We start from the raw sequence: 25,523 nt of genomic DNA, 5'->3' as shown, positions 1-25,523 counted from the left end.
TAATCATAAACTGTTTTATTACTACTGTCTTTTAATAGTGTCTCATTTAATGGCACCGGTAAACACGCTCAAATTAATGCGTGTTTCATCCATGTTGTTGGAGTCGTGTGTGTGTGTGTGTGTGTGTGTGTGTGTGTGTGCGCGCGCGCGCGGGGCGCTCTGGTGTTCTGGTCTGGATCAATGCCATCATTGTGCTCTCTAACAGTGGTGACTTTCTCTGCTATATCATTCAAAATCTTAACAATGGTTTAGTAATACAGCCTATAGACAGTATATATTTCTACCGATTTAAAGATTGTTTAGCTGTTATTAAAAAGTCATCAAAGTTTAACAATGCTAAACAATGTGGTTTGAGATTATGTAAGAAATCGAGCACACATTGTATGAAGGGGAAGAAGTGTGAAAATCGTTATTATTAATTTATTTAAATAATTTATTTAAAAAATAGCTACTAATTGCTACTAATTTAGTAGGGATTTATTTGCTGTAATGCCTGTACATAAGGAAATATTCTTAATCCCCAAGGCCAAAATGCACAGAGGAATTTGACCTATCTTCAGCCACTAGTCTAATTTGCGCTCGGTCTCGCTTTGATGGGACTTGGTCAATGTTAATATGCAAATAGTGACACTGTCTGCCGAGCGGAAGTGAGGGGCCTAGGGCATGGAACGGCGAGCGGAGCTCCACCGGTGCGCCAGCCAATCAGAAACGAGGATGTAATTCCAAATGCGCAGCTACGTTTGGCTGCTGCCAGCGAGCAACAGCGACGACAGACAGAGAAAGTGAAGGCGCAGACCTACCCACTTCCAAAAAACTCAGCCTATTCTGGACCGCGTTCAACTCAACCACCAAAAGCTATCCAAAAGACTGACTTGCAGAGGAAGGAAGATAAAAAAAATATCTGAGGTGCTCGCTGACTTGATTTTGCCGCCTGTCTGCCAAGAATTCGCTTCCGGTGTTCATTTTTATAAGCACTACAACGTGAAACGAAAAGAGAAAAAAATAAAAAAAAAAACACAAATTTTTGAACTTGAGACATGTGAGCGTACCGGCTTCAATTTCATCCGGCCTCCAGGAACCCCCTTCAATTCCATGCAATACAGTGCAATGGTACGTTATGATGGAAAACACTGTCTTACTAACATTTGTGAATATTTTGCTGTGTTGCGCGTATGTAACCTCAACAGAGCAATAGCTTTACGTTTCAATATTGAACTGAACAAGACACTTTAAAACTGCAGAAAAAATTCTCGTAATGTTGGATTGTTTATGTCATGCATTGGCAGACGTCCTATATGGGTCATATTGTGTCAGAAGTCGAGTTTGTGCCTCTTGGCATGCATCCTGTGTTAGCTCAAACTCTCCCCTATTGAATAGCCGTGCGCTTCTGGCACGGAGCAGCGGCGTGAATACCTGGACAAGCCGTGTTGATATTTACTCACACTGTCATTTAAATGCTTGTCTGGGGCTGTTTTACGTAGTGACACTTGCATTGACTCTCTTTCACACTGTAACTTTGTTCTTTGATACTTTAAAACATTACGTTATGCACACGTAGATGTTTGCACGTCCATAAACCGATTCATTGTTTTACCATGAACATTGGACTTTGTTGCGTTGCGTTGCGCTTTTGTTGCGGTCCATTGTAGTTACATTTTAGTAATGGACTCGGTGTCCTTCATAAAGTCTTTGTTGAGCCTTGTGGACTTATGAGTTGGACGGAGGGGGTGGGCTTTGACTTCGACACAAGATGCCGTCATTTCAATGTAACGCGAAGGGAATCATTAGGCTATCTGTCCAACAAACAGACTGGCCCTGTGCTCTTCTCACTGGGATACGTGATAGAACCGTATGCAGTACTGCTGTTGATTTCTCTCTTTTCTCGCAAAATTTAAACCGTTGTCATGTTGGCTACTGCTCTTTTAAAAAGCACAGAAATAACACTGAACATTGACAAACTAATTCATTAATTCAGTTTGGAGTTATTTTGCATAATAAACGCTGCAGGCCCACACTTAGGCTACATTTGCGTCAGTAGTTAATAGCCTAAATCGTGCATTTCCAAGCGTATGATATACTTTTAAAGCCTTTATGTTTTTTAAGTAATGCCGTATCTCAGTATTGGTTTGTAATAGCTGATAGTGAAAGTAAACTTAACCAACGAAAGTCTAGACAAAGTAGGCTAGTCAATTTCTTTATATCCCCATATGATTTGATCATAAGCATCATATTTTGTTTTTATTAAGACGACGCCTGTATAAAATGTAATCAAAGTCACAGGCAAAATCAATTCATGAGTTGTTTTCATTTGCAATTGAAGAATCCAGCACACATCTTTACTGTAGGCTATATTGGGCTCGCTTCATCGTGTTTCATAGTTTTACATGCCTGCCCAAAGTCCTCACAACATAAAAATGACATTTGGATAAAAAGTAGGAAATTGCTTAAATCTTTGTCAATGTCACGGAGGTGCAATCGAGGTGGGCTGGAGATATGGGATATGCGCTTGCTGGAAGAGGAGGAGTATGACTGTGTAATTAAAGGCGAAAAAAAAAAAAAAAATCTTCAGACTGATTTGTTAGGCTCCAGCAGACTAGAGGGTGTTACCGGCCCATATTATATCAAGTTTGAAAAGCAAACACATGATCAGAAATTAGGCGCCTTCAAGTTTTCTTATTGCACGTGTTATAGGCTATATTATTCAAGATTCCTATTTGAAACTCGGCTCTCAGATTCCGGTAGCTTTTTACTCAGCGGCGGGTTCAGCTCACGCGCTGTGGATGCGTCTAGATTCACTCCGTTTACAATCTTTTGTGCTCTTAAATAGACGTCGGGATCGGTTAAATGCAAAGTGTGGGATCTCCAGTTGTTCTCTGTTGCCGGATAAGAGCGTGTTTTTTTGAATGAGGATATCAGGTCTTACTCAAACGTGCACGGAGCAGCACGGGCTCTGAAGAATGAAGCGATAATATCAATCATCTGATACCCTTCAGGACTTTGATAACCGCGCGATCTACGATGTATTCGCCGATTTGTCTCACACAGGTATATTTTATATATTTTTTGTATTATCACTGAGTACTAGGTAATTCTTTATACTTAATTGTGTACATTATTCACTGCATGTGCTTTTGGTTAATATAAAATTGCTGCAGTTATAGGCTATTACACATTTATTGTAGCCTACACTTCCCTCTTGTCTTTTTAAAGTTAAGTATCGTATTTGAACAACTTTTTTCGACGTCGTGTCTTACAAAAGGCACGTAAGAAAATCGACTAATTTAAACTTTAACTGCAACCTTTAAAATCACTCAAGGAAATAAATTCAAATTATTAGGAAGAAGTCGTTTTTAAATTCATCAAATAACCTTTTATTCTCTAGTTCTTTAGAAAACCATCTATATACTTTAAAGTACCCAAAACCCAATACCTTAATCTGACAAACCTATGGCTAGTAACTTTTTTTAACTTCAAAGAACCATATGACCAACTCAAGGACTGTGTAGAGAGAGAAATGGTTCTTAATAAGTTGTTTCTTTGAAGACACATTGAAGAACCTTATTATTATTATATATTTTTTAAAAGACTGCAATCGATTTTAATTTTAAAGCGTTTTTGAAGTAGTCAGGAGTTCTAAAAATCCGACGGACATCTAACTCGATGTATAGATAGGCTATGTGATAGAATGTAGCCTACTCAACTCACTGCGCGCATCACATAGGCGAAGACGTTTATTCCTAATCAATGAACAGATCAGTGTTTTCTTAAATCTAATTTGATGGCGTCTGTAAATGTATTATGCTTTAAAACCTGATTAAACAAGGAAACATTTATTAAGTTAACAACAGGGAGAAGATCATCTTCATCTCTTTGCTATTTCAAGCGCGAGGTTAAGGCATGACTTTGAATTCCCTTTTTGAGAGCTCACCGTTTTATCCTCATCTTTATTTGAGGAAACTTGCTTTAGTTTGCACTTGGAGCTTCTCTCAGAGAGTGAATTAAGATGAAAACAATGATAAGGTTGATTCAGCGGTTGGACAGAGTCCGCCGGGTTTGGCTGACACAATTTTACTGTTTATATTTTCCTTGGCATCAGAGAGTGATTGACTGAGATATGGTGAGTACAAGAGGACCTCGAGCCTGCGCAGCCAACAACCTCGTGCTACACTTTGAACTATTAAAAATAGAAATTCGTGTGATTTTTGGTTCAAGGACATTCCTTAACATTGTGATATGAAATAAATTTGCATAACAGCTGATATGACAACAGATCAATATAATGTTTTTTTTTTTTACATTACATTTACATTTCTTTTAATTTTATGTTGTAGGGATACAAAAATGTGTGATCTTGCAAGGCCTTAGACATATATTTATTTAAATTCATGATGGCAAGACTTACCTTCTTTGTGGTCAATATAGGTTCATTAAATTTATAGCAGAAAAAAACATATTTGATAGAGATCCTTTTTGTATTCTATATCAGTATAGTCATTTCGATATTAATGCATAATTTGTGGACCGGAGTTGTGGGCATTATACATTATAGGTTGCATAGTTGTGACAAAAGGAAATATATGAAGCTAGCTATAATTTAAAAATAATTAAATCATCTATCATCTGATGTGATTTTTGTTTATGAAAATCAGCACTTTGAATGTACTTGAGTTTTTATACATTCCAGGACTACACCGCATAGTGCGAAAACTCACACTCTTTTGTGAGTTATATATTTTTGGTGCAACATTGTTGCATGAAGGATTGCACATGCGTTCTTAAGTTGTGTAGTTTGTATGGTATTTATACAGTGCTGGAGTGTGGGCTGTGTGTGGGGGGCTGCCACAGAAATATAGGCAGCAGTGGTGCGCTGGTTGTGGTTTCCCAAAGAGCTGCCGCCCGCCTGCACACAGAACAATATGTGGTTTAACTCTTCTTCGATCCATTTGCTGCAGTCCTTGTTCATTTTTCAATGTGGCGGTGAAAAAAATTGCATAGAAGTTTGCAGAGTCAGTGTGTGTGTATAAGATGGCATTTTTTCATTGTGTTAAGATTCTTGCACTCTTGCTTTCATTGTCTTTTTACTTTCTTTTTTTTCTTAAACCTCATCCATTGCTAAGAATTTACAGTGCTTATTGATCTTTTGACTTAAAAAGAACTATAATTATATTTTGTTGAACTGAAAAATTATAAAGGGAAACTTCAGATAGTGGTAGTGATTGTCTTTTAGTGTATAGTGTGACAAATTCTCCTGCTGTTCTATTTTATGTTTTAAAACATGATTGAATTTGCGTGACAATATTGAATCAATCTCACTTGCTGAGGTGATGAGGAGATTATATGTGTGGGAAAAGGTCTGTAAAATTGGCAACTGAGTTTACACAGTTTAAGTTTGTAGTATAAAGCTATATAGCAAGTTGAGGCATATGAAGAAAAAAAAGAAAAAAAAAAGACTTGCGCCCAGTAAGACAAGTGTGAATTAACCGTGCCGCTTATTTGAGGAGTCAGGGTGCTTTAGTTTTGGTTTGGCATTTTAATGCCACTCTTACCAAACAGCTCTGAGGCCCAAAGAATGTGGCTTTTGTGCCAAGATGTCATTTTCATTGTCCATCTAGATTTGATTTTTGGAGGTCCTTGGAATAATTGCGGTACATTAATGCTAACAAATTAAGTGATTCCCAAGGACAGCAAACACCTCCTCATAGTCAAGAGTAAAAGCTCAAGGTGTAAAATTGATTTCCCACCCACCCCCCGCTTTTCTTCACTCTTCCATGTTTAGTTAAAAGCCTTACCTAGTACCTCTGGCCTTGGGAAGGTTTGCACTGTCATTTTAGACAAAAGACATGTCTCCATTTGTCTTGCTTTCTTTGCAAGTGTGGTTGATAATCTTGCCCTCAGCTGTCCTTGTCCAAGGCATTTAGAGACTATCTTGAGTTTTCTAGGATTCCGTGAGGTTCTGTGGGTCTCTGTGGTAAGGGCTGTTTCAGGAATGCAGGGCGCTTTGATAAGAGATCTGGAAGTACGGGGGGTGCTTGCTCTCTTGTGCCAACACACGGACTGGTGCTTTGAGCGTTGCTGGAGACGGAGAGCGAGCAGGCGAGAGAAGGGGGGTAGAGAGAGAGAGAGAGAAGGGGAGTGAGAGATTGGTGATTCTGGAACTGTCGGCTCTTCACTGGCACGGCGCGGGCAGACGCGGTAAACAGTGGCATCCTTTTTCTGCGTGCCTCCGACACCTGCAGGCAGGCCAACGCTGCCTGCAGTCGCAGTGGAAATGGTAGATTAATGTTTCATGCTGATGCTTTAAAATCTCATTTTAAATATCTTTAGAGGTTAAAAGTTCTCTAAAAGCAGGAAACCGCTAGAGTTGTTTGAAAACTATATTTGCAACTGATATTTGTAACTGTAACTGCTTTGTAATGTAATGCTTTTCTGGACCATTAAATAGTCATTTGTATAACTTTATCTACTTGTGCGCGTCTTATAAATAGTCTTTATCGGCAATGTTTTCTAAACTGCCCTTTTTTTTTTTTGGCTGCACAGGCTCTTGGCTAATTCAGACAAGAACCCATGCCAAAAGGTCACTTCTGCTCCTGCTCAATTTTTCTCCTTTTCCCCTCTCTCTCTTCTCTCAGGATGAGTTTCATCCCTTCATCGAGGCGCTACTCCCTCATGTCCGTGCCATAGCCTACACCTGGTTCAACCTGCAGGCACGAAAGCGCAAGTACTTTAAGAAGCACGAAAAGCGGATGTCCAAGGATGAGGAACGGGCCGTGAAAGACGAGCTTCTCAGCGAGAAGCCTGAAATCAAGCAGAAGTGGGCATCTCGTCTCCTGGCCAAGCTGCGCAAGGACATCCGGCAGGAGTACCGGGAGGACTTTGTGCTCAGCGTAACGGGCAAGAAGCACCCATGCTGTGTTCTCTCCAACCCCGACCAGAAGGGCAAGATCCGCCGAATCGACTGCCTGAGGCAGGCTGATAAAGTGTGGCGGCTGGACCTGGTGATGGTCATCCTGTTCAAAGGTATTCCGCTGGAGAGCACAGATGGGGAGCGTCTGGTCAAGTCCCCGCACTGCACCAACCCGGGACTTTGCGTCCAGCCCCACCACATCACTGTCTCTGTGAAAGAGCTGGACTTGTTTCTGGCATACTATGTCCAAGACCAAGGTAAGTGCGAAGGGAGGTTGGGAGATAACATTTCTTGACTTGATTTAAGTGTGCTACTTTAGCTCGCAGGTTCAAGGATGAAGCCAAAATAAAATGAATGACATTTCCAGTTGTTATGGATATAAGAGTAAGGGCATACATTTCTTGTTTTACACGCAAAGAGTTTCAAAATGAATTTGGTACATTTAAGTAGTATTAAAATGATTTGTATTTAAAAAAAAATGTTTTACATTTTACAGATTAGTTGGCATTTAAAAAGAGAATGAGTGACAAACGTGTGTTTCTTGCGCTGGAATCACATGCATTTGTAAAAATGAGCTAGATACAGATATTTCAGCAGAATTCTCAAGCAGCACATTTTTACGATGAGGTCAGTCTCAGAATACAATTCAAAATTTACATCAGAAAATCAGAAAAAGTATAAAGACATAAATACATGAAAAGCATGAAAAGCAAATGACATACATACACAGTACTATTCTATTAGAATTCTATTTTGTATTTTTTTTATTTCCCCCCTTATTTGTTTTTAATGACTAGATCGGTTCTGGTAATTTTCAGTTATTTTTAGTTATTTGTGCAATTTTTTTTTTTTTTTTTTGCAAAGTTAAGGAAAAAGGTCTAAACTCCTCTGCACACTTACATGTTCCTTCACATTTATTCATTTGTACTTTTATCCAAAATGACTTAAAAACAAGGAAGGCTACAACATAAACTATTCCTTTTATTTCCATTTTAAGTTTTCTGTTTGAAAAGTATTAATTTGGACATCACCCATATTTTCCAGGGGGCAACAATTCAGGTTATGTATAAGAATCACTACACAACAAAAATAATTTTACCATCATAGAAGTGTTGCTTTTGTGAGTATGCAAATGTTTTCATTAACGTCAGGCATGGCACCTCCATTTTGTGAAACTGAAGTGCCAGGGTAAGCAGAAGGCAGAGCGGAGGGACAATAATGGTTGCCACTGGCACCATGGTTGGCATCAGACTCTCTTTTGTGTCTTTGTAAGATGGCGTGCATTCGCCTGTTGGCACTCACACGGCAACCTAAATCTCTTGTATATCTCTCTGAATTGACCTTACTCTCCACTCTTATTTACAAATAACATATAGAGTAACTTGTATATAAATTCTAACAATAATTGTATGTATTTTCAAAATATTTTAATGTCTGTGTAGCATAATCGTAGTGGCTGACTCATGTTATAACTGTTATTCACTAAAGATATTTCTGACCTTTATATAATCTAAAAAAAAAAGGAAAAAAAGACGAGTATGGAAGAAACCTCGGTCACCAAATTAATATTGGGTTCTCTGTTAAGGGCTTACCGTGGCAGTGCGGAGTGTTTTGCCTTTAGTATCCAGTGCCCATCTCTAGACAATGCCCTCACATTGTGCCAGTGCACACAGGGCGGCCATTTTGTTAGCGTTGTGCCAGGAGAGTGGTAGGAAGAGTGCCAGTGACTGAGGATGGCCGTTGATATCAAACCCTCTTTGTCTGCTTACTGCATGCCTTTGATTCGTTAATTGGCATCCGCAATGCAGTAGGCATGGAGGAAAGTTTCCTGAAAGCGGTGGAATGGCAGTTATTCACTTCCAGCTAAATAAAACCAAATGTTAAACAAAAGGGAATCTTTACTCACATCATAAGGAAATTGTGGTTGTGGTCTGTGGCTGTGAATTGAAAAGGTAAAGCGTGTTCTGTGCTCAGCTGATTTTGACATCCATATGCCAGCAAAGGGTCCTTTGTAAGGTGACTGGAAGCCATTACTGCTTTTGTTCTATTTATGTCATAGAACAATTTACTTTTTTTTCACAGTATAATTATAAGTATTTTCACACTCCAACACAACTAGTGTTTTGTGTGCACTCTTTGTATTTCATCTCATGGTCTGGTTTAAATTTAAAGGTGTTTTAATCGCTATCCGCAGCACCTGGCATCCATAGGGGCATCAAACAGTTTGCCTCTGGTTTCTGGAAGAAGGCTTAGCAGACTTGCCAGTGTTTGCGATAGCACCTTAGTAAATGCCCAGCTGAATCCCCATTGAAAAGGTGGTGAAGAGGACAGGAATGAGGGGCGGCAAGCTTGTTGGTGGGCATCCTGCCATGCCCTGCCTCTGCACTTCACCAAGTCTGGCCATGCCATTTGTGTCTGTGCCTGTGCGTGCGCTGTTCTGCTTCTTTCTCTTGTAAAATGATTATAACATCATCTAGATCACAGTTATTCTATATGAAAACAGAATTCAGAACAATCACAACAAACACATTTCCAGCAAATGAGAAAACAAAAGACAAGATACTTACATTCTGTTTTGTGTGATTGGTTCATTTCTGTTTTGTCTTTTTTTTTAAGTACTTCATACATTTTTCAAATAAATATTTTTTTTTTGTTTTTTTTTTTAAGATCTATTTTTATTAGCAGTATTTATCCATGCTTTGAAACTTTTTCAGCTAAAGTTGCTTGGACTGTTTCAGCTGTTCCAACTTTCTGATTCCACATTGGCCTTGTACATGTAAGTCAAGTCTGTACATGTGAAGTGATGCTCATTTTACTTCAGAACTCATAAATCATGACTCTCACTTGCCAGGCCCTCTTTCAGTCAAGGGAAGTATGCTAATAATTTGTATTGTATGATTGATGACATGTTTCATTAATGTACCATTGTTTTTTTGTTTTTTTTTGTGTCTGCTGCATTTTATACTGTGAGGGAAAATAGGCTTTTTATACTAGAACAGTGACTAAGCAGAAATAGATTTGAAAAGGGACCAGCCGGTTTATATCAAAAAGGCATTTTTCATTTTAACCCAAGATATTTATTTTCCAGCACATTCTGGAATATGTTCACAACCTTTATCTCAGGGTTTACATTATCCTAAACACATGACATTATTTTTCAAATAAACACAAAACCTCAAAAATGCTAGTGTAAATTAAGTGCCGGTTCAAGCCTTTCATAAATATTTACATTTATCTGGCAGTTGGTTTGTTTCAAATATCTAGCCGCCCTTTTGTAAAGCTAAATAAAATGAATTAACAATTAATACGAAAATTTTAACTAAATCGTCAAACACCAACAATAAACTGTCATGTTTTGTGCAGGAACAGTCAGCGTAACTCAACAACTAGAAGGTGTTACACAATCGCAAGAGCTCAACATATCAGTTACAGTGTGAAGGTGTCACGATTTCCTGCCCAAACTCCCTAGTTTATTTTGGTTCCCTGTGAAGTAGACAGTGTTTTATTGGCCGCTTTTCTGGTGTTGGATGGATTATTTCTCATTTGTTCTAGCATGTTAAAGAGGTCTGTTTTACGACTGCAGGACTTAGCTTTTGCCCCCGTGTCAAGACCTCACTAAAGATGTGGAAGGTGTCATGTGAAGTTTAATTGAGCACAACAGATCTTTGAAAACAAGGTGGCGACCTGTGGCGCGTGGGGGCAGGCCAGGGTGTCGTTTCGGGGGGCACCTGGACCCCCAGCTGACTCATGACCTCTGAATGTCTGGGTCAGCGGAGCGGTTGCCAGCTCCTTCAGAAGAGCTGGTCATTCATCAAACTCTCTCTCTCAACTTGCCAAAACCCCCAACACACACACACACACACACACACACACACACACACACACACACACACACACACACACACACACACACACACACACACACACACACACACACACACACACACACACACACACACACACACTGAGTTCCCTATTGGGCCTTTATTAGCAGTGTGTGTGCTCTGTAGAGGAGCTGTTTGCGGCTAGTTTTCCAGCTGACTGAGTATACGACAGGGTCAGGACTAGCCAGCGTGACCTAGGGGTCATCACCGCTGTCAGTGACTAAGTACAGCTTGTGGTTTCTCCACTTTCACTTTTTTCTTCCTGTCTGTCTCCTCCTATCTAATTCACACTGTCCCTGATGTCCACATACATGGGAAGTTAGACCAGAAGTATTCTTGAAACCACCGTGTGATTGCTCTTCCTGATTATGGGCACTAGAGAAAACTATGATGGAGCGATGGGACGGATTGTGTAATTTTATTGTATAAGCGTAAGAGGTATTTTAGGCTTATGGAAAGATTTTAAATGAAGCCGAAATACAGCAGATTGGATTTTGGGTGTTTGCTGTCGTAATTATGGCAGTAGTGCACAGCTGTTCCGTTCCGGCGTGGTTAACTATCAGACTACATGCGTACCGTACCCAAGCCCAATCGAACCGTGCTCTGGCCCACCTCTTCCAAGCGGGCCAGGGTTGGCTAAGCGTATGGAGCGATCACATTAGTCAAACGAACCAGACTTTGGGGGTCAAACACACTCGGGCACGGTTCAGATCGCCTAGTGTGAGTACACCCTTAAATCCATACTTACTGACTGGTTTATCATAAATTATGACAATAGGTAGTTAAATGTGGACATCATGAGAAATATTTTATTAAGAATAAGTAAAAAAAATAGTTTTAGTATTGTTGTTTAGTATATAGTTAAGGCCTGTAATTGGCTTGTATTTATGCCACATCTAAAGAGACTGAATCGTCTGTATGCGCACCTTTTATGATTTTTTTTTATTTTTTATACAAATTATTTCACAATTTGACAGTGGAAATTAATCATTATTATAATTAACTGAGACTATTAAATTCTTTACGATTACCATCCCTATTCTCAACTTTTGTTTTCTATACGAAGCTCTGCATTTCTAAATTGCGATTTTCCTTTATGGGACGGACACATCGTCCTCATTGGCAGCGTTTACTGATGAAATATAAACTCCAGTGTGCTGTATTAATGAGAATTAAAAGGACAGCTGGCTGGGACGAAACACACACAAACCCATTGACAATTTGGGACCATAACAGAAACTTGAAGGAAAACCAATACAGAATTACAAGTGTATGGAATGCAACAGGGCCACAGCATTTGTTTTTGTTCAGTCATTTATTTATTTATTTATTTGCTAATTGTTTCCAGTGAGCCCTTGTGGCGGAGGCAGTCATGAGTTTGTCCTTTGGAGTGAGACATAAAGTGTTCAGCACATCCACTTGATGGCCCGCAGCTACTGACTCGCTCCCAAAAATCAGTACAGATGGTTCATTTTTCCGCTCCCTCTTTTTCTCTCCCTTGCTCTGGTTTCTTCTCTGAACCACGCATTTGTTGGTACTTTGCTTTCAAAAAAGAACTACAACGCACGACTTGGTTTCAGTTGTGGAAATGAAAGGCAATAGCTTCTGTTTGATGTTTTAGTACACTGGTGTACCGCCACATTAAACATAAAGAGGGAAAGAAAAGGAAGGAGGGGGGTGGCGGAGGAGCAGTGAAAGGATTTGCCACTACTACTTCAATCTAGACGATAATCTTAGTGGCCTGTGGGTGTTGTGAGTGTTTTTCTGCTGAGTTTCCTCCGATTAAAGAGTCTGATTGACTAAAACACACATTCAAACATTTCTTTGCATCTCTGTTTATTTTTGCTCGACAACACTCCTTTTCTTTAGAACTGAAAGAAATCGGTACTAAAAGGCATATTAAACTGTTTTTATTCCAGAAACACCCTTTGCTTTAGCTACTAGTGCATTTCAAAGTATTTAAGCTGCAATTTTATGGTGGCATATATGTAGAGCGGTTCGTGCAGTCTGTTGAATACCAGAGCAGAGATAAAGACAGGCATACGCTGGCCTTATTTAACCTCCGGCATCCATTTGGTTTTCTGTGGAGGAACATGATCCCCTTCTACTCCAAGCAGCCCAATGGTACAAGGCCATCTGATCGCATACCACTGGATCAGTTTATGATGTAAGCATAACAGGAATGTCACTGGAAAACATTTGGATCCACAGCAATACTGCGGACAAATCTGCCGTACAAATCTACAGATGCGTCTGTGATCTCTGAGCTGGAGCGGAGAGTGGGATGAGGTCGCAGTGCATTTGTGCTGAGCATGCAGTGAGGTCTCTGAAGCAGAGGCTGCAGTACTGATTAGTATTCTGCATGGCCCGCGGTGACTAGCTCATGCAAAAGCCATAACCTATCGAACACATTCCCTTAGTCTAATCCATTTAGAGCTCCCTCCAGCTCTCTGGCCTCCCTTATTGATCCCCCCACCCCCACCCCTCCACCGTCTCTCCTCTTAGCCCGCTGTTGGTTCAATTCAGTGGTGTACTGTTACTCCACATGCTGCCGCAAAGGAAATCTCCCCCACCCTTTCATTTGTTCTCTCTCCCTCTCTACTTTCTGTCGTGCTGTCTTACATTCTGCACTTTGTTTCTCTTCTACCTTGTTGCCTGTTGCTTCTTTCTTTCTTTCTTTCTTTCTTTCTTTCTTTCTTTCTTTCTTTCTTTCTTTCTTTCTTTCTTTCTTTCTTTCTTTCTTTCTTTCTTTCTTTCTTTCTTTCTTTCTTTCTTTCTTTCTTTCTTTCTTTCTTTCTTTCTTTCTTTCTGAGTTCTTTTTTTCGAAGAATATCTTCGAGAAATAATATCTTTTCATGAAAAAAGGTCTAAAAAAAAAAAAAACTTTTTTCTTTTAGTTTTTACTTGTTCTTGAGTTCATTGCATTCTTTCTTTTCTTTCTTTTTAATTATTTATTTATTTTGCTGTTCATTGCTTTTACACCACACAATTTCCCTCTAAGGTGCCGCATTCTAGATTTTATAAACAGGCCTCATGAGTTTATATCTGTGTAAATAAGTTTATGTATGTGTTGGAGAGTGTGTTTGTGTACGCTATCTCTGGGACTCTTTGTTGACTGAATACCCTCAGGCTCAAGCACACTACAACCTCCCTCGCCTTCTTTCACACACTGTAATGTGTACATAAATGTTTGTAGTTATGAGGAGTGTGGAAGGGTCTGTGCTGCAGTGTGGGTGCTGCTTCACCCCGTGTTTGAGTGGGTGTCTGAGTGTGTGGTCGGGAGAAGGGATATTCCCTTTGGAATGTTTTATCAAAAGTGGTGGAAGCTCAGCCTATCACGAATGTTGACTTAAATGCCAGAGTCTACTATCATGAAAAAATGGGAAAGTATGTTGGAAAATGAACTCTCTTTTCAGGGGTCACAGACTTTCCTGCTTTGCCTCTTGGCTTTTTGTTTTTTTCTAAAGACTTATCTTGTGTTACTCAAAGCCGTTTCCACACAACCTCACATCATTGGTGTAGACGGAGGCTTTGTGAGAACCCATAATGCATTGGTGATCCCTGGGGCCCTCTTACAAGAGGACCAGCACCGACCTCTCCTTCCTTCAAAATGAAGAAGGATGGCCTCATCCTCCCTTACAGTATCTCACTGTATGGGGTGTCTGGGTCTTTCCCCCCAGACTGGACCAGCACCACCCCATAATGGCCTTTTCTCCTCTCTGCCATCAACCAAACGTGCTAATCATGCATCTACGCCAATGGAGATCATCCAGAGAGAAGCAGACAAAAGGGAAAGACAGAGGGGGCTTAGGGTTAAGGTAGCTGAGAAACCCATATTGAGACCTGGGGAGCTGAAGAGGGCACAAGACAGACGTGAAGAGAGAGAGTCTGGATTCCTCCGTGGTGGGACAGTCAGTGTCTTTCACATCTCTATGCTGATGGGCGTCCTTCATTAGGGGGACAGGCCCGATGAATAGCTGCCAGAGAAGGCCAGAGACAATCGAGGAGGTTGCCATGGGACACAGTGACTTCTCCCCCCTCGGCCCACAGTTAAAGTCTTTTCATGGCAGACAGGATTCAGAGTGATGGCCGTCTCTTCTTTTGTGTTGTCTGGTACAGTACCTCCCGTTGCTGAGACAGACAACCCAGAGGTAACAGTGTGGAAGGGTTGGGAAGCAACAATGGGGTCAAGTCTGTCAAAAAGATGACCCCCAAGACGTAAAACACATTATGAATGACTTTCTATGGGGTTAAAAGTTTCTGCTGAAGCATCATCTATAGTGCAACATGTCACACGCTCTTTATCTGCCCTAACTTTTTCTTTAAGACATTTTGTCTAGTCTTAGCACTGATTGGTTGCTTAGAGGAAACTGCTTCTTTATCAAAGCCTATTAGTCACACCTACCTTTAGAATTACTTTACTATTCAATGAAGCAGACAATTGTAACCAGAATGGTGATAAACAGGTCAAAAAAACTGCATATACTTACCTTGAAGAAGAGACACAAGCTATATCTGGAAACAAGTTTTGCACTGGCAAGAACCACTTGAATAAGGAAAAAAATCTTATTGAAATAAGAACACTTCTGTCCAGATCTGCATTTAGTTCTAGTCCCTCAAGTATAGCCACACAAGTGCTATTTCTCTGTAGCTGAGTGACCAGTGAATCCTGTATGGACATCCTGTGAGGTGAGTCAACATAAAAACTAACCCGCGGCAATCATGGGAACGACAGATGTCAAAACATACTTCTCCAGTCTCTTTCCCCCAGTGATAATAGCATCCTGTTTTCACACGGCTTCATTGTATAAGGGCAGATTTTGGTAAAAAAGAAAGAAAGAGCAGGAGAGAACAAGAAGAGTGAGTTGAATTAGTTGAATTATAGTTGATAGACCTGATAGTACAGATAATGAAGTTGTCTAATCAGTTTTTTAAAAATAGCTAGTGACTTCAGGTACCATAAGGACTTTTTGAGGCATGTTTATGCAGGTTTGGGAGTTACCAGTTTCTTTAATTTCACTAGTAATCCACCCACAGAGCAAATATTCACCACACTTTGTTAATCTACAAAGATGAGCAGAGATATATCCTAAAGAGTCATATTAGGTTAGTGATTCTGAGTAACTTTATTACTTGGTTTGTGATAAAAGTAATTTAAGTAAAATTAAACAGGCACTAGTAGTTTGTGTATTAGTGTTTGCATGAGAAAGTACCACTATTTCAACTGTCAAAACTAATACCAGTGTGATTTCACAATTCTCAATACCAGTTTGATTCCAATACAAAACTTATAGGTGAAACATACTCCTTTATTAAAATTAAATTAGGAGCAATGAGTGTGTTTCAATGTAATAGGTCTTTTAGGCTATATGTTTTAAAACTGTTCTACAGTTTTCAGATTTTGATTGTAGAAAGACTTTTATCGTTCCATAATTTATCTTGGTATAAAAGCCTTCGACTCGTCAATGAAATACTGCTATTTTTGACATCCTCAGTGTGGATCCACCTGTCACTGATAGTGAACTTGTTGCTGCTTTCAGCTCTTCGTTTCTGAAGAAGTCTGTTCCGGTAATTTGCCCTATCCGGTGACAGTTCAGAGCCGAGGGTTCTGGGAAGTTGGTGTGTTAAACTCAGAGCGCTGCGGAACTAGCAGTTGGGCTGCGGTGATTAAACGCACTCTGCCGGTAACGGGGCCGCTAATGAATACAGGGCTTTAACGGCTACGTATGTGCCTCATTATGAGAGCCTGCACTGAAAGGATATACACATTGGCTCCGGATTACTGGAATTTTTCTCAAATTGGCCTGCCTTTCTGCTCGCCCAGGAATCTTGCTGCTGTTTTTTTCCCTCTCTCTCCTTCTCCCCCGATGTGCCTCTCTGACTTTTGTAGAACATGCACCCACCCACACACATACTCTCACACACACACACATGCAGAAACACACACGCTCACCCACACTTCAGTTCCTAAAGCCTGCACTTAGACAAAATCAGGCATACAGCTTTGATAACCGCAGCTCTGCCATGGCATTTGTCAGTACTGCCAGTATATTTTTGTATGCAAGTACTTCAGATTTGGGTCCCGAGTTCAGCCGTGGAAGTTTGTAATTAAGGATGTTACATGTGCATAGGCCCTGAACCCACACTACATTTATGCTTTTTTCCCAAAATAATAAAGTAATTATGCAGTCCAATAAAGTTAGCTATGACAGAGAAAGCATATTACTACAGCTGTGCTTGGTCAAAAGTGTACACATTGCATTTTTACTTTTCACCCATGGTCAACGTACGAACGATTAAAAATGAACAGGTTGTGGTGATGTGTGACCAAAAAGGCAAGGAAAAGGACACTTTATAGGGCAAAGTAGGCTTTTCTTTTTGATTACTGGGTTGGAAACTAGTCCTGGCTTCACTGTGGCCATTGTTTTGTGATACCCACTTGACCACATTTACCCCTGAACCTGAAAACATCCCAATCCATAACTGCCAGCTGGAATTTCCTCCAGCTCATTCATTTGCCATCAGTGGAGCTGCATTACAATGTTTTGTAGTGTCTTTTCTGAGCACCAGAACAATGCCACCTTTGCTCAGACACAGACTTGAACTTTTAATTCTGCGTTAAGAAGGATTAGAGGAAAGTTGACCATTGTTCTCCAGAGAGGATGTATCATATTTAGCCTTTCCCTTACATTGACAAATGCAGGATTGCTAAACTTTCATTTCTTCATAATGCATTTTTGTGTGTAATGAAGGGAGATTATTCATGGGAATAATAACACAAGCACATCTCATGTCTGTCCTTTCAGTGTCAGGTGAACCCCAACCTGCCTAATCAGGGTGTCCCTAAAATGTATTATTCAAGTAAGTTGATTATTAAAACCCAGCAATAAAGAGTAAAACAACAATTGTCTTTCAAGGACAATAATGTGATTTGGTATTTGGTACATCTTCATAGGGGTGGTATAGCCTCAAAATTATAGCACGATATTTCAAGAATATTTGCGATAATGATATTTATGACGATATAAAAAAAAATTTGACAATTTTTTTAATTACATTTATCTCACCTAAATGTTTGCTCACTCATTGTGTTTTTACAATTGGGTAATGTTGTTTTTAAGAGTTTACACAACACAAGGAAGCTTGATTTCAGTCTTTGAATTAAATTGAAAAAAGTAGCAAAAAATATATACAAAATAATAATGATACAAATAAAGAGAAAAGTTTTTAAGGTAGGTCTAACACTATTCAGAAATACTACAGAAACTGAATAAGGTAATCAAATGTAAAATAACACTAGTCCTGAGTCCTGACTAAATTAAATACATAGGCTATTAATTCTGATTCCTTACAATGAAAGATATCTTTTGTTGTTTTGACGACAACATTAATGACAGACATGGCTGCTGTCACTTTTAGAGCTAGTGCCCGGATCCATTACTGTTATACTGTCTGTCACACGCGTTTTATGCTTATTTCAGACATAACCGACTGTTTACGAATATACTGACCATGACCGGAATTTTTACACAATTTTGCGTGTTTTTCCCCCCGTTAAAGCGATATAATCCGCGAAAAATAACTTTTGTTACTCGCGAGCTGTTTGTGAGACGGCTTTACTGTAAGTGTGCACTCAGAGTAAACATCTCTCAGAGAGCGCGCGAAAGTACTGAATAGTTTAAAATCGCAAATGTTTAAACTGATAAGACTTAAAAAGAAGTGAAAATGATAAACTTTAGTTACGATGCAAGTGACAAACGACAATTCCGTCATGTCCTGACTGCTAAACACAAGAGTGTGGTCTTGACGCTTGACTTGTGCAACCCATTTTGAGAGCGAGAGAGAGAAGACGCGGCACCGCTGAACACTCACGCGGTTGGTAAAATCAATGTTTGCGGGGCAATTTCCCACATTATAAGTGGTAGACCTGCGGGAATTATTAAAATACTATTGAAGTAGCTCCTTTTTAGGTACTAAATCATCATTGGAGGCTGACTTGCTGCTCTCACGCTCAGACAGGTGTTGTTATTGTGCGTGCTAGGGAACGTAATGCGCCATACATCATTGCGTCGCTATATCAATGATATCGCGATATGACACTTTTTTATCATGTAAAAATGTATACCGGTATTATCGTGGACGGTATGATATGGCACACCCCTACATCTTCATGAGCTAATGCCGAAGATATTGGGCAGTGAACAAGAGAGAAATCAGGACTCTTATGACTTGAACCAAAACCCACCATGTGTGTCTTGTTAAGGGCAGTTATGACAAATGGCAGCAGCTGTACAAACTAATCTCTCTGTAGCTTTCACACATGGCATTCAATTAACAATGGGCCACTGTCAGACTGTAATCCACAGCTCGCCAACCTGCCCCTACTCCCGCTGGCCTAGCAAACCTCCGCATGTGTATGTGTGGAGAAATGTTTTAAAGTGCTTGATGTGTTTTTATTGAGCTGACGTTAGCTTGGCGTGACCAGGTCAATCAAATGTGGGTTTGTGTAGGTCAATATGAGTGTGCTTTTGTGCATATAGCATTCGCATATGTACAGTGTTTATGAATAGAAATAGTTAAGGTATTTAGGTCACTATATGTAGCCAAAAGACGCTTGTGCATGCACGCACACTTACACAGCTGCTGAGGCTTGCTTGTGTGTACGTGTGGCGGGAAGTGGCTTGTCAGGGGCTACATTCCCACTGGGTTTGTAATGATGAAGTGTATGTTGCAGTGGTCACTGTCGGCTCGACTCAACTCAACAAACCCTTCAAGAGACCAGTGTCCTACCATTCCACAATCAGGATCGACAATCATAGCGATAAGCAAAAAATTTATTCAAGATGGCATATGAGATTTTATAAAAAAAACTATGTTTAATTAAATGCCAAAAATTTGTGATAAAATAGTTGTATCTAATAAAAATGAACTATTGTTGTCAATATTTTTATGTACAGTACTGTATTATATTCAATACAGATCTTTATTACAATATTGAGTTGTTAGAAGTTTGCTGTACCCTTCAAATTGTGCAAATTAAAATTGCGAATTGAAAATTGAAAATACGCCCAATGGAAACACGTAAATTTCGCAAAAACCCCCGTAGATTGCAAAAAAGTTTTTACGCTCACATGACGTGGTTTTTCAGGCTATTCGAAAAATGAGTATTTTGCAAAACTGCAATGGGAACGTTTTTTCCGCATTTACAGGTCACCTGGTGTACATAACAGTCGATCATTCTTTAAAGAAGGCGTGGTATGTTTGGACAAAGACGAGACAGAGTTCTTTATTAAACTTGTAAAAGACAAAGGAATTACAAAGGATTCTAAACAACAAAGAAATGCCACAATTTATTAAGACCTTGAATTAGATAAAAGGGAGAAACACCCAGAAACACCTCATACATGGCCGCTCCCAAGTATAAGGGGCTTTCCATGCCATTAATGCTTGGATAACATACATACTTCTCCTTTGAATAAAAATAATGGCTAGTGCGGTGGCTGCAATATACTTTAATCTACCAACATCCGTTGCCATGATTTTTGGAACGACTTTTTAGTCGCAGAACATTTTATTTCGCAATAGTTTTTTTATTGACATTTAGAAAATATCGCAAAAGTTTCACGCAAATCTGTAATGGAGACACGGCTACTGTTAGCTTAGCAACATGCTAAAGCCAAACTTGATTGGAATAAGCTGTGTTGCATTTTTGTGGTGTAACAGAGTTCAACTAGGAGCTCTAGTTGCGCATGAAGGTCCTGAAGGGGTTTGTGGGCAGAAACATTGAACATGGGATTTTATTTAAAATATATTCTTTATATTTATTTTAACTGTGGTACATTAATTATCTGAAAAGCATTATAGAAGGTATTTTTGTTAAAGTTATTAATGAACGTTTTCTTTTAGGCTCCCTACTGTAGGTTGACTGAAAGTCTAGGTTGGGGGTCCCCTTGTTTGTGAGCATTAAAAACTCTAACTGAGTTAGGATCCATTTCAGTTAGCGAGCTCAGCTGCCTTGCTTACTTCTAAGGGAGCATCACAACTGAAATGGATCCTAAGTAAGAGATATGTTTTGGAATTGAGCCATTTGGAAACTGTAGAATGAGAGGGTCGCAGTTTTGTTGAGACCCTTTAGTTTGGACAATCATGCATGGAAAGTTGGTCAGAAGTATATTGAGGCATTAAATATGGAATAGAAAATGAACGACTGACCGATATAAGGAAAAGGTGTTCCACTGTACCAGGCTTGAAATGGCTGAGTAGTATCAGAACGCATGAATGAAAAACTGAATGAGAAAAAGGGTTGCCTTTTTTTCCTATGCTGAATCCAAGAATAATTAAGCTCAGTCCCTCTGGCTGTGGACAAAGCCACAGCGTTATTGAAGTGAGAGGGAAGGTTTGTAAGAGTGTGGGGAAGATGTAACCAGAACTGGCAAGGGTAGTGACCAACCCCATGCTACACACACACACACACACAAACACACAAACACACACACACAGTACAGGATTTATTCATTGAGATTCTTCATTCAAGCTTTCATGTCAAGACTGTTTTATAGATAATTGACCCTTCATGTTTGTAATATTTTGTTAAAGGATTAGGATAAACACCAGCCTTATATGATGGGTCACATTTTAACGCATGGTATTGTGGTTATGAACATTGCCCATTGTAAGACAATTTCCCAGTTACATGTTACTTAACATTTTCTGCTGCCATTTCCTCAGAACTACATTAAAGTGTCATGAAGCCTCTCCTGTTTTAGCCTGGCCGTTCACACCTCATAGTTGATAAGGTCTCTAGAAATGGGCATGTAAAGCTTTGTAGAACCTGGAAAAGGGGCGACGATAACCAATAAAACACAGACCTGCAACACACTCATTATACAGACATTGTTAAAATATGACCACAGAGAAAAAAAGAAAGAAAAAAAAAACATAGTTGAGTGCACCTATATAACAAGACAACAAACTCCCCAAAACAAGGGAGAAACACGGAAGAACATTTAAAAGGTCTTATAATAGTTTAATTTACATTTAAGAGTCTCTCAGTTTTTATTTGTCCATTGTTCTTAGAATTTTTGGCCTACATTTTCTGTGAATCAGGATAATCCATCGAGTCATCGCGTTCATAATCAGTCGTACCGCTGTATCAGTGTTCTTATTTGCAACAGGCTGAACAGGCAGAGCTGAATGAACAGCGCTGAAATGGTCTTTAATGATGTTTGAATTCTCCTCTGTAATGCGATCTCATGCATACTACGGCACAGTGATTGGATTGATCAAGCTCTTTCTCGTAAAAAAAAAAAATGCATAGAAGCGCTCAGTACCGGATGACGTAGAATCGTGCTCTCCAGCCCCGGCAGCCAGTCACATACTCCGGATGCACGCTTCTATCTCAGATTCTGTGACGTTATTGACTTTGCTTTTCAACCCGGAAGAACGAAATTGCTCTGAAAAATGCAAAATTAACCAGCTTTTATTGTTTTCAGTGATGCAGCATATACATATCTGTTAACATCTGAAATTTTTTTTATTTTTGAGTTTCATGACCCTTCAACAGTAGTGACCTAAATTCTTTCCTCCCATCATATATAACTCACAAGCATAATATTTTTCTGGAAAGCTTTAAAAATAATAGAAAATAAGAGAATAGTGATACGTTTATTTATCTTTTTTTATGGTTAATACACAGTACCTCAACAAAACATCTGTTTACCAGCCTACTGTACATAGGGCTTTTCACACTGCGCTTAACCCCAGGTCATCGTTGTTCTAAACCCTGCTTTTAACTCCGGGTAATGTTTCATACTTTGCATCAATTAAAGTGAAGAAGAGACGGTTTCATTCTTACCTTCATTCTTACCTTAATGTAACATTAACCCAGGCTTTAGGAATGTACAATGTAAAATGTCAGTTTATGGATACCCAGTATAAATTGTTAACCCTGGGTAAATTATGAGCAGTGTGAAACATGAAGCCAGATAACTGAGGATTCCATTTATCCAGGGTTTAGAATAACCCAGGGTTAACCATTAAATCAAGTGTGGAAAGTAGAGATTTACCAGTTGAGCGGCCCTAAATCGGAACCGGATTTTGCTCCAAACACACAATCATTTTTTCGTTTTATTTTGGCCGATCTTTATTCCGGACTTGCGCAATTGCAATAATTTCTCAAAATGTAATTTGTAATCAGGACGTTAACACAGGCCAGAGATGGAGCAGCACACTGAAGACGGATGAAAAAAGGAGTACAGAGATGTGCCAGCAGAGTAAATACTGTACCAGGCACAGCAAGCTCACTGTTTGCGATCCCGGAAATATTGAAAGAAAATATAAATATTGAATTGGGAGTGGGGGTTTATATGAATTTATCGCTAAAGGGAACCGACTGTCATCAGAAAAGTTTTGATGGCAATACAGGTTCCTCTTACCTCTGTATAATGCCTGTTTATAAGCGTAGCGCTGCTTGGTGTACGATGATAATACTTTATTTGTCCCTCTTTTGAGAAATTTGTTTTGGGCAATACAGATAAGCCATGTAACAACACTTGTGTCCTTTGCACTAAAGTTTAACAATCCTGTGGCCAATGGAATAATGGAACCAAAAATCTGCTATCGGCCAGTTTGCTTTTAAAAGAATTGGAATCGGCAATAAAAAAATCATGATCAGTGCATTACTAGTGAAAAGCCCTTATGATGTACACAATACACATACACACATCAGTTGTAGACTACGATCAGATGTAGAGGCTGTGCAGAGAATAGACAAGCTGTATCAATAGTAGTACTTGATAAGGCTAGAATCACTGTTGCTGTTACTTGTACTTAGAGTATTTGCACGGGATTTGATTTATAGACAATTTGAACAACTAGATAATAAACTTTTTCATATAAATGATGCAGCATTATGTGTGTCACACACATGAATGACTCTTCAAAACGTGATTGATTAAGAAAAGGTTTGCTACTTTTCTTTGGGATTGACTAGCAAGCTAGGCAATCACCTAGCAACTCCTTAGCAATGCATTAAAGGACACGCTTTACACACCTTAGCAACCACATAGCACCACCCTGGAAACCACCTGAACAACCTGTGGTGGCGAATATTACATAAGCAAACACCACTTTCATTTTCTCTAAACACCACTCACATTTTCTCTAGAAAGCATAAGAATCTATTTTGGCTTGTGTTTTGAAAAGTGATCCCATTGAATTGAAGTGAATTGGACAAGTTAAAGGCTTTGAATAACATTTACACAAGGATATCCTTGCATCCGTTTTTTATTTTATTCACCTTTTCAAGAGAGCAGTGCTGATTCAGAGTGTGTTGGCTTCATTCAAGCGCCAACTTCTATAGTCCTCAGTATTGTGAGGAAAGCTCTTGCACTTGTTGTTTCTCTCTTTCACTCATGTTATCTTGTGGGATTTGGACAGTCAGCTCTGCTTAATGCTGCGGTTTGGCTGGAAGCTGGTAAGGCTGGTGCTCTTAAAGGAGGATCTGATCTTATATGAGCAGGCTTGGGAGGGTTACTTTAAAAATGTATTCCGTTACAGTTACAAATTACTTCATAAAAAAAGTATTCAGTAACGTAATCCAAGTACTATACTATGAAAGTAATGTAACTGATTACTTTGGGATTACTTCAAGGTCACGTATATAAATAAAGTCAAGCAAGAAGAAATATTATTAAACAATTTTTTTATTTTTTTATTAAGAATTTGGTCCAGTGTACAATATTTGCAAAATATACACACATGCCTGAATATATATTTATGTAAAGGGCTATACAGACATCTAGTGGCTAATGTATGGTATTACAGATTATTTTGTTTTATTTTTAACAAATTTTTAACTTAAAAATAAAAACACAACATTTAACATTTTTACACAATCTACATATTAGTTTATTTTAAAATAGGCCTACATGTTGACTAAAGCCGTGATCTTTCTTAATTTGCCTGACTGGACATGGGGCGTTGGCAGTGGGAGTTCCCCTATGTTACCTAGACAGCGAACATCCCGTTACGTGAGAAGAGATTAAAGAAAGGACATTTTCTACAAAATAGCAACGCAATTTCCATGAATTAAAAGCGATTTTACCTGCTGGCGGCATCGTTTCTTCTTGCAGCAGTGATTCAATCTGCGTCTGGAGGAGATTGTAGAAAGCTGCTATTTGCACATGCACCAGCGCGTGGCACACGTGAGTCATTACTGGCAACAGAACCAGGAACTACTGTATAATCAAGCAGCGCTTAATATAGTGTTATTATGCCAAAATACTTATTTATTTAGTTTTAAATGAAGCCATTGTAATCCTGAAAGTATTCCCCCTTTTTTCAAAATGTAACTATAATCTGATTACTATGTTTTTTTACGTAACTGTAACGGATTACAGTTACTGGATTTTTGTATCCTGATTACATAACGCCGTTACATGTATTCCGTTACTCCCCAACCCTGTATATGAGCTGATGTGTGAGTGCAGAAAGCAGAACAGCACAGGGCTTTGTGACGACACGCACACTCGCTCTTCTCAGTAAGGGATCCGCTGCACCTGCAGATTCACTAAGTACAAAGGGCCACCGCCAATCATTCTGCTACTGTGCTTGTCTGGCATCTCCCAAGGAGATCAGATCACCCTGAAAGAGAATGTGTGTGTGTGTGTGTGTGTGTGTGTGTGTGAGGCTGTGTCAGCAGCTACATCACTGCTATATAATAAATCACATGATTT

General features: G+C 39.3%; 1 protein-coding gene across 6 annotated transcripts in view; it reads left to right on the top strand.

Annotated features, from left to right (window-relative positions):
• The first annotated feature begins 715 nt into the window (after positions 1 to 715).
• Positions 716 to 25,523, top strand: part of LOC309485478 (nuclear factor 1 B-type-like) — a 93,011-nt gene continuing 68,203 nt past the window's right edge. The window contains exons 1-2 of one of the 6 annotated variants that reach the window (XM_082152317.1): positions 716 to 1,110; positions 6,630 to 7,161. In XM_082152317.1, the coding sequence (XP_082008443.1) occupies positions 1,093 to 1,110; positions 6,630 to 7,161 (550 nt within the window). In that variant the 5' untranslated portion in view covers positions 716 to 1,092. Of the gene's footprint in view, positions 1,111 to 1,145; positions 3,046 to 6,629; positions 7,162 to 25,523 lie in introns of those variants that run through there. The other 5 variants (XM_082152316.1, XM_082152315.1, XM_082152314.1 and 2 more) reach the window with 5 other exon arrangements.

Source organism: Leuciscus leuciscus (genome assembly GCF_965113295.1).
Source record: "Leuciscus leuciscus genome assembly, chromosome: 2".
NCBI classification, from domain to species: Eukaryota; Metazoa; Chordata; class Actinopteri; order Cypriniformes; family Leuciscidae; genus Leuciscus; species Leuciscus leuciscus.
This window is presented reverse-complemented; position numbering and strand designations above follow the sequence as displayed.